The sequence below is a fragment of the Peromyscus eremicus genome, chromosome 6, assembly GCF_949786415.1.
Source record: "Peromyscus eremicus chromosome 6, PerEre_H2_v1, whole genome shotgun sequence".
Taxonomy (NCBI): Eukaryota; Metazoa; Chordata; class Mammalia; order Rodentia; family Cricetidae; genus Peromyscus; species Peromyscus eremicus.
This window is the reverse complement of record NC_081421.1, coordinates 16,782,570-16,804,638: the sequence shown is the minus strand read 5'-3', so window position 1 is coordinate 16,804,638 and position 22,069 is coordinate 16,782,570. Positions and strand designations below refer to the sequence as shown.

The 22,069-nt window shown below is 42.9% G+C and overlaps 3 protein-coding genes across 8 annotated transcripts in view; 1 reads left to right on the top strand and 2 right to left on the bottom strand.

Annotated features, from left to right (window-relative positions):
- Window positions 1-5,006, bottom strand: part of Afg2a (AFG2 AAA ATPase homolog A) — a 169,863-nt gene extending 164,857 nt beyond the window's left edge. For 2 of the 5 annotated variants that reach the window (XR_009379765.1, XM_059265261.1), the window contains exons 1-2: window positions 4,399-5,006; window positions 156-280 (exon numbers count right to left, since the gene is read on the bottom strand). Coding sequence is in view for 4 of the 5 variants with exons in the window: in XM_059265261.1 (XP_059121244.1) it covers window positions 156-280; window positions 4,399-4,558 (285 nt within the window). In the remaining variant the exon portion in view is untranslated. The remainder of the gene's footprint in view (window positions 1-155; window positions 281-4,398) is intronic. The other 3 variants (XM_059265260.1, XM_059265259.1, XM_059265258.1) reach the window with 3 other exon arrangements.
- A 203-nt stretch (window positions 5,007-5,209) lies between these two features.
- Window positions 5,210-20,994, top strand: Nudt6 (nudix hydrolase 6). Its single transcript, XM_059265263.1, has 5 exons — window positions 5,210-5,507; window positions 8,857-9,060; window positions 13,403-13,458; window positions 16,131-16,185; window positions 20,433-20,994. The coding sequence occupies exons 1-5, from the start codon at window positions 5,225-5,227 to the stop codon at window positions 20,828-20,830; spliced, it is 996 nt and encodes a 331-aa protein (XP_059121246.1). The 5' UTR covers window positions 5,210-5,224; the 3' UTR covers window positions 20,831-20,994.
- A 40-nt stretch (window positions 20,995-21,034) lies between these two features.
- Fgf2 (fibroblast growth factor 2) overlaps window positions 21,035-22,069 on the bottom strand; it is a 63,832-nt gene continuing 62,797 nt past the window's right edge. The window contains exon 3 of one of the 2 annotated variants that reach the window (XM_059265262.1): window positions 21,035-21,353. In XM_059265262.1, the coding sequence (XP_059121245.1) occupies window positions 21,168-21,353 (186 nt within the window). In that variant the 3' untranslated portion in view covers window positions 21,035-21,167. The remainder of the gene's footprint in view (window positions 21,354-22,069) is intronic. The other variant, XR_009379766.1, reaches the window with a different exon arrangement.

Genomic DNA, 22,069 nt, shown 5'->3' with positions numbered 1-22,069 from the left:
CAAGACTGTCGACCTGAGTTTGACTCCTGAAATGGACATCATGGAAGGAAAGAACCAACTTCTGATTCACATACACTAACTGTTCACCAACTTGTATTCAAAGTTAAAACCAGAATGACTTCCAATGCTTCTAGTAAAAGGATAAGGAATTTTACCTCCTGCTTTCCATCCAAACTGGTAAGGAGCACTGGTCGGCCTATACAAATGTTTGCAGACTTCATAGTATTAAGTCCAAGATGAACAAGGGAATTCTGGAATGTCTTAGGAACTTTGCCATCTACTATAAAAGGAGAGAGAATTTATTTTATACTATTTTATAACAGAAATTCAGGCACTTTTAGGGTAAATGAAAATCCTGTATTCATGTAACCATACCAACGAATTTATCATATCCTGAAGAAACCTTCTTTTTTAAACTAACGTAAAACCAAACCTTTTGGAATGTTTACTGACAATGTGTGAGTATAACCTACAAAGTTTAAAGTAAAGAGAAGAGATCTCTTGGTTTATTAAGAACATACTGTGGCTGGGGTATATTAGCTCAGAGTAAAGCTAGCATACTTCCCTAGCATGGCCAAGGCCTTGGGTTCTGTCCTCAGCACTGTCAAAAACAAACACAATTACAAAATCTAACTACACTTCCAACAGTCTCTGCACTTTCTGCTGAAAGATTCTGAGTTAGCTACTAGGTTTCAAAGACAACTGGAACATTTATCTGGCTCTAGAGGCTTGTTTCCACTTCAGAACCACATAATCCAGGATTTCAAAACCTTCCCTAAAAAACCTCCCTGTTAATGGAGATCAGGTACAAATTTTCATCCAAGTCATTGTTTCTCAATATACCACCATTATACAGTTCTCTGCTTATAACATCCAAATTTCCACAGGCTGTCCACAGAATTCTACCAGTCCTCATTTCTCCACATTTAGTGTGTGTGCATGCATGTATAGAGATCCATTCTTTCCTTTATACCATGCAAGTTCCAAGGATGAGACTCATACTCACAGCAGCAGGCACTTAGAGCAGCTAGTCACATTACATTCACATCAAAAGGAAGCAATGAATGCATACAAGAACTTACTGTTCTCTACTCTGACTGTGGGTGTAATGTGGCTAGTTCTCTCAAGGGCCTGCCACTGTGACTTCCTACGACGATGAACTAGAACCTGAAACTGTGAGCCATAATAAATCCCTTTCTCAGGGAATTTTCTCACAGCAATGGAAAGGAAACTGAGACAGCCCCCCATGCATCACAGGTATGCATCACTACACTGTAACTCTGGGTTATGTGCCTTACTCCATCAGGAAGAAAATTGATAGCTTTTGGCTACTCTGGACCAGTGAGCTCTCAGGAGACACCTGTCTCTAGCTCCCAATTATTGAGTTACAAGACACACCCAACCATATTGGGCATATAAAATCGGTGCTGGGGGTTCAAACTCAGGTCCTCATGCCTGCAAAACAAATGCTCTTACCCACTGAACAATCTTTCCTGCCTCCATACCCAGCTTTTTACATGGGTGCTTGATATGTGAACCCTGAACCTTATGTCTGTGCCACAAGACCTTCATCCAAAGTCATTTTACCAGCCCATAAAGTCAATTTCAAACAACCATCCACCCTTGCTCCATTGCTTCATGGAGTTTATAATCTAGGACAAGTTAGCCAACAAGTACTGAATAACTGTATAGTTACAAACTAAGACTATACAACAACAAAATGACTGAGAGACCTAGCAACACCTATTCTGTGTAATCTAACCTAATTTGGAAAAATTACAGAATGCTACTCAAAGAAAGTGCTGTTAAAACTCAGGTGTGGAGGAAGAGAAAGAAATAACTAAATATGAAGAAGAGATATTATTTTTCTTAACAGAAAAAGCATGCACAGATTTTGTGGATAGATAGGAGTATGATGCATCCTTCAGAGACTTATTAAAAGAGGGATGAGAGACAAGAGAGTTGCTTAAGGAAGGCAAAAACCATGCAGGGCAGTGTACTGCATCAAGATTCCAGTCATAACCCTGAAAGCAATGGAAGGAAGACTATGGGGAAGAATAGTAGTATCACCATAGGATTTTCATTTTAAAAGACCATTCTGACCATAAAGTAGAAAAGAGTAAGAGAACAAAATTGCAAGCAGGGAAATCAAACAAAGGCCATTGTAGCAGTTCAGGTGAGAGGTGATGAGGTCTGCATTTGAAACAGAAGCAGCGGGAATGCTGTGAGAAGGAAGACAGAAACTATCTGGATAATAAACAAGATTTGGTAATGGTGCCGATATAGATGTGACAATGAGCCATTATGCCTAACCCCTGGATTTCTGATTTGTTTGTTTGTTTTTTGAGACAAGAGTTTCCATGTGTAGCCCTAGCTGTCCTGGAACTCACTCTGTAGACCAGGCTGCCCTCAAACTCAGAGATTCTCCTGTCTCTGCCTCCTGAGAGCTGGGATTAGAGGCATGCGCCACCACCGCCCAGCAGTTTCTGAATTTCTTAAGAACTAAAGTTTGCATTACTGAAAGAAGTAGACTCAGGAAGTTGATTCTACAGTGACTTTGAAAAATTAAAAAGAAGAGGTAATGGACAATACTATTCAAGATATAGTCTACAAACTACTTGTTATAAGTTCATAGTAAGTTTAAGTACCAAAAAAGAAAAAAAATCACTTAGAAACTTTTACTGCAAGCAGATAAAATTTTGTCTACGAACCCAGTATTTTGGTTTTTAAATTTATTTTTCTAATTGTACTATTTTACAAAACTGTCGATATGTGACTCCTTGGCCATTTTTTGTTTGTTTTTTTCAGACAGGGTTTCTCTGTGTGGCTTTGGAGCCTATCCTGGAACTCACTCTGTAGACCAGGCTGGCCTCCAACTCAGAGATACGCCTGCCTCTGCCTCCAGAGTGCTGGGATTAAAGGCGTGCACTACCACACTGGCCCGCTTGGCCATTTTTAACCTTGCCACAGAAAGTGTTTGAGAAATTCTGATATAACACACTGAATCAAGACTTAGAAACAGTATGTTTTACAAAAAAAATAATCAAAATTGAAGAAGATATAAATGAAAAACTTAGCTTTGGATATTCTTGCCATAAATTATATTTAGGGAAAAATAAGAGAATATCAGACTAAGAATTAATAAACTTCAGTATTTCAGAATCCGATGGAAGTGGGTAAACCTGCAAAGAAAATGGTTACCAATGCACGTGAAGAAAAATCATCAAAGTCTAATGATAAAGTAAGTAGTGACATGCTTAAGAAAAGATCAACAAATGCCAAAGGCTATGGGCATCAAAAGGCAAGTAGTGAAAACCATCAACTGGATTTGCCAATAGAGATGAGCTGTGACAACTACCAAACAGTTCCCAAGAGAAGATGGCATGCAAGTCAAATAGGACTGGGGTGTGTGATTGTCAAATAGGCAGCGAACACTCCATTTAATGAGTAGGCAATGAAAAGGTTTAGAGAGGGTGGGGGCAGCAAGAAATGGTGAAACTTTTGCAGTTTTGAGATAGAAGAAAAATGCATATATGTAAATAGCAGTGGGAAGGATCTACTTGAAAAGAGGTTGAGTCTGCGGAACAGAACAGGCTGTATTTTGATTTCTAAGTCAGAATAAAAACGCTAACGCTAAAATTGTCTTTAAAGTCTTATTGGACATAAAAGCCAGTTAGTCAAAACAACTACACATCAAGCACGCTAAAAGACTTACCAAGTAAATGACTTTTCAGATGTTAAGTCTGTCACCCAAGCCAATAAAACTCATCTAAGGCAACGGCTCTGGAATCGAATAGATCTTAACTCAAACATGGATTCTGCCACCTGGTAGCTGTGTAACTCAGATGGCACTCCGTTAGTTTCCTCTACTCTGTAAAACGGGCATCATTACGTACTCGTCTATCACCACTTCTACGAAAACTAGCTGAGCCATGCATGTGACAAGGCTAACTGACTATTAACCCTAGTGTGCAATTAACCAATAGCCTTAACTAAATCTCTGAACCTCTGTGGTCAATGAAAACGCCTTCCTTCCTAAAGCCACAACGCTGTCTGTCAGGCAGCACGGATCCACCATCAAAAACCGATATTTAGCTTTTTAGCGCAAGCTATGCCTGCTGGCCATAGCTAAAGAGTAAATCTTCAAAGAGCCAAGGCCATCTCCAGTGCGGCCATAACTCAGTTGGTCGTCTTGCTTGGCATACGCAAGGCCCAGGGACTCAATCTCCAAAGTAAGTAAAGAAAGAATAAACAGTAAAAGGAAAACTCGGAACACTTTGCAAAGAGGGTCGGAGCCGCCGGCGCGCCTCGGTCCGCGGGCTCCCGTGTCACGCCCACCTCCACACGCCGCACCCCCCTCGGGCGCCTCAGCCTCGGCGCTGCCCGCGCTTTCCTCACCTTTCTCAAGGAAGTTGGTGACCACCAGCATCCCCGGCGCCGCCACGGCCGGCCGGGCGAGAGGAGCCGGGGTCCCCGAGCGAGACGAAGCAGCAGACAGCGAGGGCGAGGCGCCCTCCGCGCCCTCTTTCTGCCGCTTTCTGTTCTTCTTGGAAGACATGACTGCAGGCTATCGGAAAAAGGCAGACCCAAAGCCGGCTCAACGTGCGCGGCTCGGGGAGAAAACTTCCGGGTCACAGGTCAGCGGCTCGGTGCGCGCCGTAATGCTCCACGTAGAGCGCAGCCCGAGAGTCCGAGTCGGTTAGCGAGGGTCTCAGGACGCTTTTGTTAAAGAAGTCTGGGCGGGGCCTAGGAACCTCCGTTTACGTTATGAACTCCTGAAAAGTGAACTTCGGTTGCTCCGCCGCTTTGCCTAGACCCGAGGCAAGTGTCGGTTCACTTAAAGTAGAAAAACAAATCGAAAGTTTCTCCCCCTCCGGCCAGAGCCTCCGAAGACAGTCCACGGTCAACTCCACCGAGCAGTGGGCCAAACGGGAAGCCCACCTCAACCTTAGCGTCTGGTGAGACTTTCCGAGAGTTTACGGTCAGCCCTCCTCCGGGCGAGAAGGGGCGGAGCGAGCGCCGGAAGACGCCGTGAGAGTGTACGCGGCGAGGCGGGGCGGGGCGATCGCCGGAAGACGCCGGAAGATTGTTCGCGGCGTGACGGGGCGGGGCGATCGCCGGAAGGAGAAGCGAGGCTGTATCAGACGACAAGGGCGGGGAGGGAAGGGGCGGGGCGTGCTCCCGAAGCTGAGACGCGGCAGTGCCTGGGGACGTGGGCGGGGCGATGCGAGACGGGGGCGGGGCGGGGCGAACAGGCTCCTCCCGAGCGTCGGAAAGGCTAGGTGCAGCAATGAGGTGGCTGAAGAGTGCCCGCTGTTGGCGGTCGGCGCTGCTCCTTGCAGGCAGAGTCGGGCTCTGGGCAGGGCCGCGCACAGCCTCGGGCAGCCCGCGAATCGCCGGCGAGCTGCAAGGCGAGCTGGACAGATTTGGGGGCGTCTCGGTGCATCTAGCGCGGCATCGCGCGCTGCACGGGCTGGACGCTGCTGCCTTCCGGAGGCTGTTGCAGGGCAAGTGCGGGTCTCGGGCCCCGGAAACCAGGGCGGAGCGTGCGAGGTGATAGCTGAAAGGACACCCAGCGGCCCTCGAGCTTTGACCTGGAAGTTCCCTCAATCATGTCTGGGTCTAAAGCCTAGATACTCGCCCTTGCGATTGCCCCGGGTTCGCAGCGCCGAGCACGGTGTCGGCCACACGTTGAACTCTTAGTAAACGCTGATAACCTCGCTGTTTGCTGCCTTGCAGCCTTAGTTTTGCTGGCACTTAGTTTCTGCCACAGTCTTTGCTAGGCAAAACTGTCTCTTAATGGGGGCAGATAGGAGCTGGCAGGTCAAGAACCGGTGCTTGTTTCTACCCACAGAGCTTTGTAGTTTTCAATAGGAACACATCACTGGCTTTGAACATTGAGCCTAATTATCTGAAAGGGAGCTTGAGTGAAGGAGCCCTAACTCTGGGATACGTGTCTGGTTTATTAGAGCGGTCTGTTTTTCAAACTGAAGACATAGCATGGAAATTTAGCTATGGAAAGATTCTTTCACATAACCAGGAAACCACAAACGATCTTTATCCTGTGAGCAACATAGCAAGTAAGCGTCTCTAATGCCGTTTAATTTTCATCTTCAAACCAATCTACTTCACATCTCTCCTGCTTGTAAGTGCTGAAAAGCCCCACCTAGACTCCATCAATATTGCCAGTAGGAGAATCGAATCCATTCATCCTCTGTTAGGTATACACATTTGGATGGGTATGGGTGTTTGGCATACCAGTGACCAATGATAATCTAAGCACCACTCCAGAAAGTGTGCTTCATTTGGAAACGTGTCCAGGGTTCAAGTCCCAGATCGTGCCACAAGCTTTGCCAGGCATTAATCGAATGACCACTGAATAGGTGAATAACGCTAGCCAGCTCTAGTTACTGGATAAGTATGATCAAAGACACCCTAAATGAAATCCCTCAGCTATGAAGTACAATTTTTTACATATCTTTAAACATTTCACTGTAATTTTCGTTTTAAGAATCTAACAAATATAAATTCATTTCATTTTCATAACCTGAAGGTACCCACAGAGGCGGTGGGTACCTTCCCCTGGCTCTGGGTATGTACTTTCTTCACACTGCTCTATGAGCTGCTTCTAGCTCTGTGGTGATGGAATCAAACAAAACTAATGGACAGTGCCTGTAAAGGGGCACTAGTCAGAGAAGAAAGCCACATAGGATGTCAGCGTCTTCGAGATTAAACATTGCAGTGTGTTAGTAATGACTGCTAAGGCAGGTTTGCACATGCGGGCCACTATTCCTTTACTGCTGTTTTGTTACTGACAACCCAAATGTCAGGATTATAGTGTACCCAGCCCTCCATAGACTATTTCTTGGCAGAGGGGATTTGAGGCAGGTGAATGTTATAGATAGCTCGAGCTGATTCACACTCAAGACCCTCCGTCCGACCTCTGCTTCCAGAGCACTAGGATTACAGAAGTAATTACTACGCCTGGTATCACATTTGCAATGGTGGTGAAATAGCCCTGCTTCTAGCGAGAGGATTACAAATTCATGACATTTTAACTAGAAAACTAGTTAGTAGGTTAGGCGATGTGTGATACATTCTAGTGAGTCACACAGACAGCATGTGTTACTAAGTTCACATAATAGTAGCACTTGCACTACTATGGTTAAGAAACTTTGTTGAAGAGGTCATATAGGAGCTGGGCTTCCAGGAACTGGTCCAAGATGTGTAGATGGGGAAGGACCACGTTTCTTAGAGGGACAGAAAAGAGGAAGAAATTCTTAATAGAGTTGGGTCTAAGATTTCAAATTCTGTTTTGAGGAATGAACATGAACAGGCCTGTGGATGAAGCTACTATGGGCACTGGATTCAGTTTTAAGATGGTTTGAAGTAACAACTGGAGGGAAAAGTTAAGAGTTCAGTGAGGTCAGAACTGGACAACCTCGTGCTTCAGCTGAAGCGGAAGTAATGTGAATGGTCTAAGGTAAAGAGTTGAAAGGGAAAATCAAATACCATTGTTTTAGAAAGCAGCATTTCATTTGATTGGAAGGATTGCCTGGGAAGGAGCGCAGGAGACCTACCGCATGATAGAAATGTTCTGGAGTCTTAATGGAGGCATTGCTTAGGGGTGTCTACATAGGTCAGAACGTTTCAACTGCACACTTAGGATTTGTGCATCTTGCTTTCTGTCATTATAACTCAATTAAAAATGATTCAGTTAGGGAAAGTGAGGTAGGAAAAATCTGATCCTATAGTCACAGTGTATGCTGGATCAACAACTTAAAATTGTGCTAAGCAAATTGATCTCCAAAGATGGGAAGCCCATGGTCCTTAGCAGGTAGGAGCTTACATAAGCAAGGCCAAGGGAGAGAAGAGAAAGTCAGGTGACCAGGAAATGGATGAAGACATCCTTGGGCACCAGGGTAGAGAGGGTGGGATTCAGGGTGGGGGGTGATCAGTGGTTGAGAGGTTTTGTTGAAGTCTCAGCTGTGACATGGCATTTCCCTGCCCACAAGTTAAAGCTTACCTGTCTCTCACGGTGTGAACTCTCGGATAATGTTAAGCATTTGAAACACCTAAGGTTCAAATAAGTGAGCACTCCCCCCACCCTCAATCCCACAGAAAAATAAAATGTAAAGATTTTTAAAATAAAAAAACAATCTTTATTTTCAGAATGGTGTTTGTAATAGATTTGTAAATACTATAAATGTCTAGAGTAGAATTTGGCTGGGTAGCGTGTAAGATACATGAGGGAAGCTGCTACTATTGAGAAATCTACTTTCATTGAAGGAATTATAGTAATAGACTGTTTAATATGTAATGTATTATAAAAGGCATAATATAAGCGGTAGTTATTATGTTAATGACAAAATCACAAGAAAAGAGAGAAACTGAAAATTTCTTCAGGCTCGTAGTAGAGAATTCTGGCTTATTCTTTAACCACTTTGCAATTTGTAAACCAAAAATAACATCAGAACTCTCGAAGGAAGAGTTAAAACAACGACAAAAAGACCCACCCTTCATCATCATTATGATTGTTGAATGTTAAAATTAAGGACATTAAAAGGAACAGAATGGACTGGGGATGTGGCTTGGTAGTGGAGTGCCCGACCGCATATAGCAAGCCCCCAGCTTTGATCCCCAGCACTGGAAAGAAGAAAGCACTAAACCCATACTTGTTTCAAGTCAGTTCCTTTGTCCATTCTCCAGTGACTGAGCACCTGTTGTGTGCTGGACTTGTATGTAGGAGGCATGGTTATAAACACCAGCACGGTGATGGGCTATAGTAATGCCAAGACAGCGACTGCTCGTGCCATAGAAAAGCCTTACACGTTATCTTCCTCCCCTGCATTTTAGCTGCCGTACAACAGTGGCAGTCAGAAGGAAGGGTAGCTGCATGGCTGCACATCCCCATCCTGCAAAGCCACTTCATCACCTCTGCTGCTTCCCTGGGCTTCCGCTTCCACCACGCAGACTCCCACTCCTCCACGCTGACACTGTGGCTGGGAGAAGGACCCAGCAGACTGCCAGGATATGCTACGCACCAAGTGGGGGTTGCAGGTCAGTTTCAGACCAGAAATACCTTTTCTCGGGTTGACATGTCTTCTTGCAGCTGAGCTGCTAGCCTGTCAGTGGATGTTGATTCGGTGAGCGCTGTATGACTGTGGCTGACTGTCTTGGGAACCCATACAGAACAAGTGGAGAAATAGGCTTCCCAAAGGCCACAGTTAACATGTTTCACACATGGCACTGAATTGGGATAAGGAAATAAAGCATATGTCACCCCAAATAAACAGTGACGTTCTCCAGAAAGTAATTTTTTTTTTTTTTGGTGATTCAAGTGTATTGCAATCAGAAGACATATGTCAGAGTAAACTTGAAGCATATTCAAGGAGGCAAGAAGAAGTTTTAAAAGATAAAATAGAGAATATTAGAGCAAGTAACCCTTGGACACAGACATTAAGGGTTATAGTGGCATCAGTCAAAGACTGAGCATGTCCTCGTGGAGTACTCTGTCCTGGCTTCAGCCAGCTGTGGTTCCAGCAGTCTTTTGTAATCGTTATTATCAGGCATGTCTTCACAATCTCCCAGCTTTATTTCCTTTTGTTAGGATTGACACAAGGAACTCCATTTTGATTCTGACGAAGTTCATGGTTGTTTCACACATACTAGTGCTAAATATGCACTAAATGTATAAAGTCGTACAGGAAAACTTTTAGGTTGAACTTGAGGCAAGGCAAACTAAGCATTCGATGATTTGACTATTACTTCCGAAGACTTTACACGGTTATTGTGCCAAATGGTAGTGGTTTAAGATAGAACAGTATAACTAGTGTAGAGGCTTGAACCCTCCAGTTAGCTTCAGAAGCAGAAAATTCTCATTGTTTGAGGGCATTGAAACCTCCTGGAGGGCTTGCCAAAATGAGCAGCTACTTTCATCCCCAAGGGTCTGATTCCTACTAACTTCTCTGCCAGCTGTTGTTGCTGCTGCTCTTGGGACCATCCTTTGTGAACCAGAGTTAAGGAAATTCTTAGGTTTCCAGAAAAAATAAAAATTAAAAACAGAAAACCACACCTGAAATAGTAAGGAATCCTTAAATAATGAAAGAACAATGCAGGTTAATTATTACCGTTGTAATCTGTGCCTTTTCGTATAATTCATACGCTTTAGGCTGGTCTGTGTATCGAAGTGTTGTAAATGAGCTGATGGGAATGTCCAGAATATGCTTATTTGTAGCCTTCTTCCCTGGCGGGAAATAGACATTCAGAAACTTTCTCTGGGCTCTACCTCAGTAGACTCTACCGAGTAATTTGGTGATAGGCTGATGCTTCATTGGAAGTCATGCAAAGCCAGTGTGTGTGTGTGTGTGTGTGTGTGTGTGTGTGTGTGTGTGTGTGTGTAGGCCACCTTGGCTGTCATTCCTCAGGAGCCATCTGCCTTGTGTTTTATAACCTAGAGTGACTGATTTGGCTAGGCTGGTGAGGTAGCAAGCCAAGGGGATATTCCACCTCCTAGCACTGGGTCCACAGATGCACTGTGCCTGGCTTTTTTAATGTGGGAGCGAAGGATCTGAACCCGGTTCCCAATGTTTGCATGGGAAGCATTTAGTGACTTCAGAAAAGCTCCTGAACTTCCTAAGATAGGGACCTCCTCCATGCCTATTCCATCAGTCTGTGACTCTTTATCCAGATGTTTTTCTTTATAGCACCCAGTGCAACCCAAAGTTTTACATATATATATATATATATATATATATATATATATATATATATATATATTTACTCTCCTCAACAATATGCAAACTCCCTGAAGCCAGACATTTTGTGTCTTGTTCACCATTGTTTCCTCAAGCTAAATACAGAGCCAAGTACAAAGGAGGCACCCAGTATACCATGGATGATGGATAGATGGCTGGCTGGCTGGGTGTAAGGATGATGGATGGATGAATGATGGATAGGTGTAAGGATAATGGATGGATGATGGATGGGTGGGTGGGTGGATGGATGGATGGATGGATGGATGGATGGATGGATGGATGCATTGACATCTTTAATTACAGAACAGTTGCTGTGTCTTGGATGGAGCAGTGCTGTCCACGAGAGTGCCCATTTGGATTGAAGCCTGGCTATAAGCCCAGCTCTCCCACTAATGTCTGTGTGAACTCAGTCACTCCTTATGACACTCACATGACCTTGTGACAGGCGCCTGAGCTACTGCACAGGAGCCACACACTGCCTAATGTGCTAGAAAGGAACTTCTGTTTAATCCCAGTCTTGTGTTGCTTTAGCTTTATACTTCGACCAGCAGGGGGCACTCCAATTGTGCTTAATATCTTTTCACTGTGTTAGTTTATGCTGTTGGTGAACACATTAAAGAAAAGAGATGCAGGTAATCACAAAACCTTCAAATCTAAAAACAGGATTCTTGCCATTCAAATCCCATGGAAATTCCAGTTAGACTGACATCATACGATACCTCCCTCACTGGAGTTAATCACAGTTATAGGTATCCTTTCCTGCCCCAGAGTACCAAGTACAGCGTTTTGTTTCAGGTACTTTTTAACATTTGAATTTTTAAAATAAATTTTATTTATCTCTCTCTGTGTGTGTGTGTGTGTGTGTGTGTGTGTGTGTGTGTGTGTGTGTGTGTGATGTGTGTGCAGGTACCTATAGAGACCAGGAAACGGCCTCAGGTCCCGGGAGCTGGAGTTACAAGTGAGTGCTGGGAACTGAACTCGGCTCCTCTGCAAGGACAGTATATGTTCTTAACCTTTGAGCATCTCTGCAGCCCCTCAGTTACAAACACCTCCTTTCACATGTATTGCCTCTACATTTCTTTTTTACCTCTTTCTGACATTCTGTGTAACTTCCCTTTAATTTGTCTCCACTCCACACACATAGCAGGATATGATGGCAGGACAGGGAATTTTGCTGTGTTTACTGCATCCCCAGTACCTGATCAAATGCCTCATACATAACAGGAGCTCAGTTAATACATAAGGGACTTCCATATGTTACATAAAAAAGACTCAATAAAGAATGAGTAAGTATATAGAAAATACCTTCTCATGTGGATATGTTTAAGTCAGCCCATTTTAAGGAATTTAGTACAGATGATTAAAGTGTTATTTATGTGTTTTTTTGGTTTTTTTACCCAAGATTGCCCAAACAAAACTACTAAAAAGAGGGGATGGAGAGATGGCTTAGCAGTTAAAAGCACTTGCTGCTCGTCCAGAGAACCTGAGTTCGATTCCTGGCACCCACATGGTAGCTCACAACAATCTGTAACTCCAGTCCCAGAGGATCCACTGCCCTCTCTGGCCTCCTTAGGCACTGCATGCCCATGATACAGACATACATGCAAGCAGAACACTCATACAAATAACATGGGGAAAAAACTTTAAATACTAAAGAAAGATTTGGTTTGGGTCTAGCGAAGTCCTCAGTGTACTGAGCAGTGTGTATGAATAAATGAAAGTGCTAGATTGGAACTTTAAGCACATGCAGAATAAAGCCTTCCAAATGGATGAGCGTGCTATAGAATATATGCACACACAGTAAGGAAGTGTAACTGGTCTCAGACAGGTCTTGATGGATATTGAGATAGTTGGGATCTCTGTCAGGAAGCCGAGGCCTGCACTGTGCTTCAAGGAGTAAGAATTAGAACAAGATGTCCAGTTGTGTCTTTAGTGCTTGGAGCACTGAGGTATGGATGCATGTAGCATGTTAGAAACCTAATCCCCAGGGTGATGGCATTAACAGATGAGGCCTGTGCGGGTGACTGGGTCCTATGGGCAGAGCTTTAACAAGGCATTAGAGCCCCTATTGGCAGAGGCCTAAGGGGCCCACCCTTTCCCCGGTGGGGATGCTCTCTGTGAGAAGTAGCCCTTCAAAGACACTATGTGTATCAGCGTTTTGATCCTGGACTTCTTAGCTTCTAGATCTGTGAGAATGAAACTGTTCTAAACTCTCAATAGACGGCATCTCTTTAGAGAGCCAGAAGGACTCAGCAAGCACCCACGACTGTTTGAACACCAAAGATGTTATTAAAGTGTAAAAAAGATGCTCATCTGTACGATGAGGCATAGACAATCTAGAGAAAAATTGTATGTAGATGATTCTTGTACAAGTTTAACATGTGCTGTAACTGCCCTTTGAATTCCAAACTGTTCAGGGAGGGAGGAGGGGAGGGGAGGGGAGAAGGAAGGAGGAGAGAAGAGAAAAGAAAGAAAACTGGTCAGCTGAGCAATGCCCTCCTTAGTGGAGAGGTGTTTTACAGTCTTCTTGGCTGAGGTGTCTGGACCAGACCTTCAAATATGGGTGGGATTCTAATGACCACAGGTGACTATGGGAGGAGTTGAAGGTGAATGAAATTAATACTTTGTAATCCCCCCCCCCAAAGGTGCTGTATTTGATGAAAGCTCCAGAAAAGTGCTGGTTGTACAAGATCGAAATAAAGTAAGTTGTTCCTGCCTTATAGATTGCTTTCCAGATATTCTCCCTAGAGTAAAACAACACGTGGAAACGTTGAGACGGCTAAGGGACTATAGAAAGATGCTTTAATAGCTTTTCTAAGCAGTTACGGAACATTTAGATACTTATTTAAATAAAGTTGTGATGGAGGCCTGACGCTGCCAGTGTGAGCCTCCGTGTCGTGCTTGCTTCAGGACTGTAGACTATTACACGGGTGATAGTGTTTAACAGGGAAGACACAGTGTTGAAGTAGCATTCTTAGCGTTGCCAGGAGCTCTGCTCCCAGTACAGAGATCAAAACCCTGCTACCCGACAGTCCTGCACAGTCTGGACAGTCGTAGAAGGGATTCTTTGCCATAGAGCTTGCGGAGATGCTGCAGAGGAGGTGACATTTCAGACTCAGACTAGGAGAGTTTCTTACCAGGTTAAGAAAGGAAGGAGGGGAAGGGAGGAGAGAGGAGGGGAGGGAGGCTAGGTGCTAGAGAGATGGCTCAGCAGTTAAAAGCACTTGTTACTCAAACCAGAGTTTGGCTCACAACCACCTCTAACTCCGCTTTGTGGGAATCTGATGCCTTCTTTGATCTCTGCAAGTGTTCTCATCCATGTGGCGCGTGCACACACGCATACACACACACACACACACACACACACACACACACACACACACAGAAAGAGAGAGAGAGAGAGACTCACTTATACACTTAAATAAAAATTAAAAATAATTTTTAAAAGTTTGGAGGATAGAAAAATAAACCGAGAAATTAGAACTGACTGTGTGAAGGCACAGAGTTCAACCAGGGGCTGCCACACTGGACACCGAGCAGAACCATCACTGTGGTCAGGAATGCTGGCAGTGGGATTTGACTGAGAGACTGGCAATGGTACATAAAGGCCACAAGAGGAGTCCAGGCTACTAGAAGCAGCAAAAATTAAGAGAAGAACCACAGTTAGAAATGTTTTCCTGCTGGACATTGGTGTCAAAGAGAAGGAGAATGCCTTTTCTACTTCCGTGGTGCTGGGAATCAAAGTAGGGGCTAGTGCTGCCTCTGAGCAGTGGCCAGCCCTGCAAGGGTGTTTATCTTTACACTTTCTGACCCTTCATTAATGTTGCTGGACAAAAGTAAACGTTTTCCTCATTACAACATCATAATTTCTCAGAAATGCTATCCAAAATTATTCTAAGTAACTTACAGGGCCTAAATTAAGGTCCTATCTCTGACTTGAACAAAACTTTCTACCATCAACATAAACTCATGTAGCACCTAAGTTTTATGTTTGCGTTGGGACATAAATATATACATCTAATGTTAATGACTAGAGAGTGGGGAATGTGATTTGACAGACATGTTAGGACCCACTATGAGGGTTCCTGGGAGCCAGATGTGAGTTTAAGTTTGAGATGCAGATCATAGCTATTGACAGGCTTTACTGTGATGACAGAATGATGGTGTATTGGAAGGTTTGTCATAATAATTCCAAGTTCTCAAGTGCCCTGTTACATCATTTTTTATTACAAATAGAGTTTATGATGGTAGTATCCAATATCTTAATCAGTTTCCATAGAAACAAAGCTTCCCGAACCATATCAAAGTGTAACCCAAAAGACAATGCATCCTTGCAGATGAGGTAGATTTCTATGCTGGTAAAGTAAGGCATAATATGCTTTGTAAGTTAATGTCAAGCCTGAGTTGGACACAGAAGGCTGGAAAGCCTGGATTCTGTACCAAGTAATCAACAGTGTATGGAAAGCAGGAATCCTGCCACTGGCCTCCAAGTACACGTAGCTGAGAGGTGATGCATGCTCTCAGAAGCATGCTTCCAGGAAGCCAAAGGGTCACAGTGCACAGTAGAAGGTCCATAAAGGTTTTATGAATGAAGAGTATGAGATCTACTGGTTTATGAGGTCACTCCTCATTCTTGAGATTTATAGTATGATGAACACATACAGCAGAATTCTACAAAGAGACAAATGTCAGCCATGAGAAAACTGTCTTGTGCTAGCTCATAATTATTTCACTCTATTCTTATTTCTTCCAGAGGTCAGGTTTATCTCCTTAGCTTCCTCCCACCAAAAAAAAAAAAATTAGAAATGATCAATGAGAAAAATACAAAGAAATGATAGCCAAGAAACCAAATTAATTTTATTCACACTACTCATAAAAAGCAATAACATTTTACATGAAACTATTAACACAGAGAAATCTTGAGTACTATCTGTGATTAGAAACAAAATACAGTAAATGCATGTAAAAATCTAGAGTTGCATACCTCGGTGGTTATATTTATTCTGTACTCTACTTATAGCAGCATCTGTAAGATCCTATTTGTTCATATTTAACTAGCAGCCAAGTTCTGTAAAGTACACAAATTAATAGATATTTCCCTCCAAAGGTTCATTAATACGATATCACATTAGCTAAATAACACCACTTCTATTTCCTGAAGTATAAGAGGAAAAGACTTCATCAATTACCATATCCCTCAAAAGAGAAAAAAAATGTAGTAGTGAGAAAGCTGGGAGAAATAGAGTAAAATTACTAAAAATGAGTGTTTACTGCTGTGACCAGCTGTGGGTGGACTAGGGTAGAAGATGGAGAGAGACAGGACAGAAAGAGAGTGAATCATGACATCACCTATTCATTTACTTTGCACAGCAGTTGAAAAATATGTGGAAGTTTCCAGGAGGCCTGTCAGAGCCTGGGGAAGATATTGGTATGTATTTATGTATTTCTGATAAGCTTGAAAATGTTCAGAGAGTTAATATGTTTCCTTCACTGCTTTATTTATTTAAGAATAAGAATTTAAAATTTCTAATTGGTTCAGACCAAGTCAGAAAATTTCAGGCAGATTTCTGGAGGGCTGATATACAGTTACATGAGTTTTCTAGCACAACTCATCCCTACGGGAGCATTAACACACCCTTTCCAGGGGTGCTCTGAGGTCATCTGAAAAGGAGCAACTTGAGACCTCCATCAGTAAAGTTCACTATGAAGATTTTTTCAAATAAGGCTACAATTACTAAATTTTGAACTTGTGATCATATTATGGTCACATATGGGTGGATAATTTTAAATGAACTTTGAAGTTTAATAAAGCCAGCTACAAGGAAATAGTGATATGATTCTCTTTTGAAGATTTTGCGAGCTCTTTATTATAAATAATCCAAAACATAATAAAATACCTTATGAGGAAGTTTCAAGTGGGAAATAACATGCCTCCCCTCTCCCACCAAATTAGCTTATAGGGAGATAGGATGGAAGCTAAGGACTTAGTCACTGATCTACAAAGTATAGAACAATGCTGTTCCTTAAACCATTAGGTTAAATTCAACATCATCCTGATCAATAAACAATACATTAGATATTCATATTATTTCTCAATGACTTTTGCTTTAACATGTACATTCTCATTTCTCCTTAGCCAGCCACTATATTAGAGCAGTCTCCTATGTTAGTTTATATTTGAGTTCATGTTCATGAAGACTTAAGTTTTTATATGTTACACAGATCCGAATGCCCTGTCTGTATTTACATGACCAGCTCCTAAAAACCCATGAGCATGTGGATAACATTCAGATATGTAAAACAAACCTTGGTTTTAGGGTCTCACTGACTGCTTAGTTCTCTGGGGGGGGGTAGTCTGTTGACATTGGGTACTCTAGGGACGTTGGTATGATGGCACACACCTGTTTATCCCAGTACTGAGGAGGCTGGGGCAGGAGGATGGTGTTTCAGGCCACCCTGTGCTACTCAGACCATGTCGTCCAAAACATCCGTATTTTGTAGGGCGCCAAATACTGAGAGCAAAGGCCATGTTTGCTATAAGACTACCTTCCTTTTCTTCCATTACCTGTGTGGTATGTGAGGGTGTGTGAACAAGGTAACTCAAGTCCAGCCTTCTCACCCTGCATACTGAGGGGAAGTCATCTGAGCCCCCCGTGTGCCTTTCCTTCTTGAGACATGCCTTTTCAAATGAATTGAGGTGTTTTTTTTTTCTTTTGAACTTTAGTAGATCCTAAGAATTTCAGACAGATTTAGATGTAAATGAAAAAACACATTTTCAAGTTAAGTATGTATAAATTCAGGTTTTAGTATAATTCCAGAATCTTTCCTTTAAGCCTAGATAATTTTAAATGTACTACTAATTTTTTAAGTATTTGTGGTTATCAAAATAGCCTATCAGGACTAAAGCAAAGGCAGCAGTTGGCATTCACCATAGCCTTAGAACTTGCTCTTCCACAGCCTGTTTCTGTTGATAGCCAGTACAAAATAAAGACTAATGAGAAAGCCAGGGTCTTTAGACCACCAGGAAATTATATTCTTGAAACCTTTGTTTAGGAAAGCATGAAACACACTTTTGGAATGTTGTCATCCTGAACATTTCGACATTCACTGGCTGTTAATTAGCCTGCTGTTAAATACCAGTAAATAAATGCTAGTTAATTTGGAAACTCATTTGTTTGGAATCTTTTATTCTCTGATAATGCTAGGTAGGTGAAACATTGATATGATAAATGTTTTTAATAAATTTAGTTGGGAAAATGCAGAACAAATTGAAGTCCTTAAGGCTTGAGTCTAAAGGTGTCTTGAACAGTTCAAAGGTATAAAATGCCTTCCTAAAACATGTCATTACCATAGGTGAAAACCGTATCTTGCTTCAGCTAGCCAGGGATGTTCAGCAGGGCCAGAGGGAGCTTGAAGAAACCCATATGCTGAAAGTTTCCCATCATTTTATTCCATCTCGAGACATCCTGTCAGTACATACTACAGAGCAGAAGAAACTTGGAACCTCGGTACCGTCCTACTGTTGCAATCCAGTCTGACATTCAAGCAGCAAAAATGAGCCTCTAGATTCTTCACACACAGTAACTGTTATCTCGGCTGAGTTTAAAGTCTGTTTACATAATTGGAAAGAAACAACAGTTTATCTTGATAAATTTAAATTCACGTTGGAACTGAGAGAGAAGCTTCCATTTTGAGGTGGAAGGGGAGGATGTCCCACATCTCAAAAACAAAAGCACTGGATTACACTCCGGTTTCAGTTAGTCGGTGATGCACTGATTCGAGTTAAACTATTCAGTCTACCCAGGCAGTGTCTCTTCTGTCTCTACCGTGGTACTATAGTGACTGCGAAGCAGGACACTCACGCTTTCATTTACCCTGTCCTGTTTCTGTGATTTACAAACAGCCGGTCACATTAGTGGTGCTAAGAACTGAGCAGGGTCCCCAAAGTTATTTTCCAGAGCATTTAAAAAATACATATGTATATATATATATGTGTGTATATATGTGTATACATACATATATATTTAAACAAGAGTTAGAGGCCACTATATAAACATTTAAGACTAGTGCCACAATTTTTAGTAATAAATTTAGTAATGTATCATATTCTAGATGAAAACTATTTTCTTACTAGAGAAACATTGTGAGCCTAGAATGTTCTTTGATGCCTCCATTCCCTCCTTCTCACTATGTGGTGCCAGGAACTGAACTCAGCATCTCACACAAGCCGAGGCAGGCATCTTCATGGTGAGCTGTATGCCTTGTCTTGGTGCCTTCAGTTATGAGATGTAATTTCTGGCCATGCTTAACCTATGGGCAAATCTCAGTCAAGGGAAGTCAGTACACAATTAAAGAATGATGGGGAAAAAAGAAAAAGAAGCCGGGTGGTGGTGGTGCACACCTTCAATCCCAGCACTCAGGAGGCAGAGCCAGGCGGATCTCTGTGAGTTCGGGGCTTCGCGGCCAGCCTGGGCTACAGAGTGAGTTCCAGGGTTCCAGGAAAGGAGCAAAGCTACACAGAGAAACTCTGTCTCAAAAAAAAACAAAACAAAACAAAAAAAAAAGAAAGAAAGAAAAAGAATGGTGGATATATGTCTTGTGTTTTAGACCAAGTTACTGTTCCTGTGAGCCTTTCCAGAACTGTTTCTTAGAAACAAGAGCATATCTTGGGGGCTGGTATGTGTCCAGGGGGCAGGAAAGACAGTCAATGGTTTGGGTGCATAGGAACTATATGCTCTTGATAGCTCCTCATACCCCAGGCATTATCAGTAGAATTACTGGCAAGACAAACTTATGTGCTATTTGGCAAACATCCAGAGAGGCATTAGAAGGCGTTAAACAATCTATAACAATTCTAAAGATTACCAGAAAAGCAATCAAGGCAGACAGCTATAGAGCATCAGAATTAGTCAAGTCCATTCAGACAGTCTTCCTGGGTGTCTAGAAAAACTGGACATAAATGTATGTTAATGGCAATAAAAGTCCTGCCATGGATATTTGTATTTTATGAAAAATATTTATAATATGTGAAAACCCTTGTTGCATTATAAAATTATATGCATTATGAAAATGTTTGATGAAACAACTATTGCATTTTGGGATTGAAAGAATGAACCTAAAGTTCTACAGAATCTGCTCTCGAGAAAAATCAGTTTCCAAATCAGGCTAGGACCCACTGGCAGCTAGGAGAGGGGCATAACCATGGGGAAGGACCTCGCCCTGTGGGGCAGTGGGCTTGAGATCACAAAGAAGTCAGAGTCATTTCACAGCTCACTCAAGTACATTCAGCACTTCAGATTCCTGTAACAAGGGATGGGTCCTTTCTCTGCATTCTGAGGATCACAAACTCAGGCAGTTTGACGAATGTTCAGGGCAGGACAATAGTGAAGGATTTATCAGAATGTTAACTGCAGCTTTGTTTGCAAATGTGTTCTTGCCTTTGGGAAATAGAACAGAAGAGAGGTTAAGAAGATGTGGCTCCCACATATGACACACGAATAAGCCCCCAAAGAGACCCTCGGGGTCTCAAAAGCATCTTAAATACAAAGTGCTTTTCACAACATCCAGAAAGCAGCTTGAAGACAGAGTTTTGCTTTTAAACTTTAAGATTTTAACTGAAAGCCTTGATGGCATCTCTAGAAATGAAATCTCTGTTTGTTTCTCTCTTTCACATAGGCGACACAGCAGTCCGAGAGGTCTTTGAAGAGACTGGTGTGAAGTCAGAATTCAGGTCCCTGCTAAGCATCCGGCAGCAACATGGCAGCCCTGGAGCCTTCGGGAAGTCGGACATGTACCTGATCTGCCGCCTGCAGCCATGTTCCTTCACTATCAACTTCTGCCAGCAGGAATGCTTGAAGTGTGAATGGATGGATCTAGAAAAACTAGCCAGGATTGAAAATACCACCCCCATCACCAGGAGGGTGGCTAGGTTATTGCTGTATGGACACAGGGAAGGGTTTGACAAAATTGACCTCAGCATGGAGGAATTCCGCGCAGTGTACCCAGGCCTGTTCTACAAACTCTATCACAGGGAACTGCCAGGGAGTTACAAAGACACAGCGGGAACAGACTGAACACAAACACCGGAGTGAACCAAAGATGGACATGGTCTGCGCCTGACCCCCGGTGCCAGTTCTCTCACATACATGATTTCCATGGTGGAAATTTGTAAATGTACATACTTTTAAATCCTCCTCTCAAATAAAGAAAATAAAAAGATTGTGGCTCTAGTCATCCCTGCGTCACAACCAAAGCTCTGTAAAAGGGGGAAGTCTAAATTTTTTCCAAAACTTGTTTTTCTTTACTGAGGTAATGGTTAAGTGTTTTACTGTTACATAATGAGTTATCAAACCAGGTGTCCAAACTTAGTTGTATACATTCTTTTCTCTCCTTAACAGTTTCTGAAGTGAATCAGCTCTTAGCAGACATCGGGAGAAACAGTATGGCCTTCTGCCCAGGTCCTGTTTTGGATCCGAGTTTATACTGCCCAGTCCGCTTCAGTGCCACATACCAACTGGAGTATTTCCGGGACCGGTAAGTGTTGTAGTTATTAGATTCCAGCCGTTCAAAAAAGAAACACTCTTCTGTAACACACTTCTGGAAAAGAAAGGAAATGTTGTTTTTATGCTTCTTGTGTCAAACACCTGTGAGAGGACAGCAAGATAACCAAATGAGCAAGCCTGTAGGTCAAAATGTGACAAGACAGTGGCACAGGCCCTCCTGGATGCAGTAACCCAGGGACCATCCCAGCCCTGTGATCAGCCAGCAGGGTAGGCAGCATCCCACATGGAGGTAAAGGACCATACTATCCTAGACACAAGAGCTTCACAGCCTAACCGTTCAGGGACCCCCAGCAGGGCCACATGCTGTACTGAGAACCATACCAAGAGGGCTACATGCTATACCGAGAACCACACGGAGGGAAGTTCCTCCAGGTGTGGCTCACACATCCCCTTCATCCCTGGGACAACTTTACAGTTAGGCATTTTCACTTTTACATTTCTCATGGGTTTCAAGGGAAAGTGTTAAAAAGGTAACCCAGAGTACTCTTCCTACAAAGCATGGGGGACAGAATAAGTTACCTAAAGTTACAAGTATTGGCTACTGGCTAAAGTTGCTTGTAGTTTGCCCTGTAGAAAACATATAAGGTTGCCTGCCAGCTGCTGCCTGTGGGCTTGAGCCACCAGCACGCTGCATGACAGGTTTGGGGCTTTCTTATGCAGACAGAAAAGGTTACAGATGCTCAGTAAAGACAGATCCAGATTGGGGGGGAGAAAACCTCTCAGTGGGTTACAGTGTGTTTAAAAATGTAC

Coding starts and splice junctions, on each gene's coding strand:
- Nudt6 (XM_059265263.1), top strand. CDS start 5,225: ATGCGAGACGGGGGCGGGGCGGGGCGAACAGGCTCCTCCCGAGCGTCG. Junction 5,508..8,856: donor CTTCCGGAGGCTGTTGCAGG/GCAAGTGCGGGT, acceptor CCTGCATTTTAG/CTGCCGTACAACAGTGGCAG. Junction 13,459..16,130: donor TTGTACAAGATCGAAATAAA/GTAAGTTGTTCC, acceptor TTTGCACAGCAG/TTGAAAAATATGTGGAAGTT.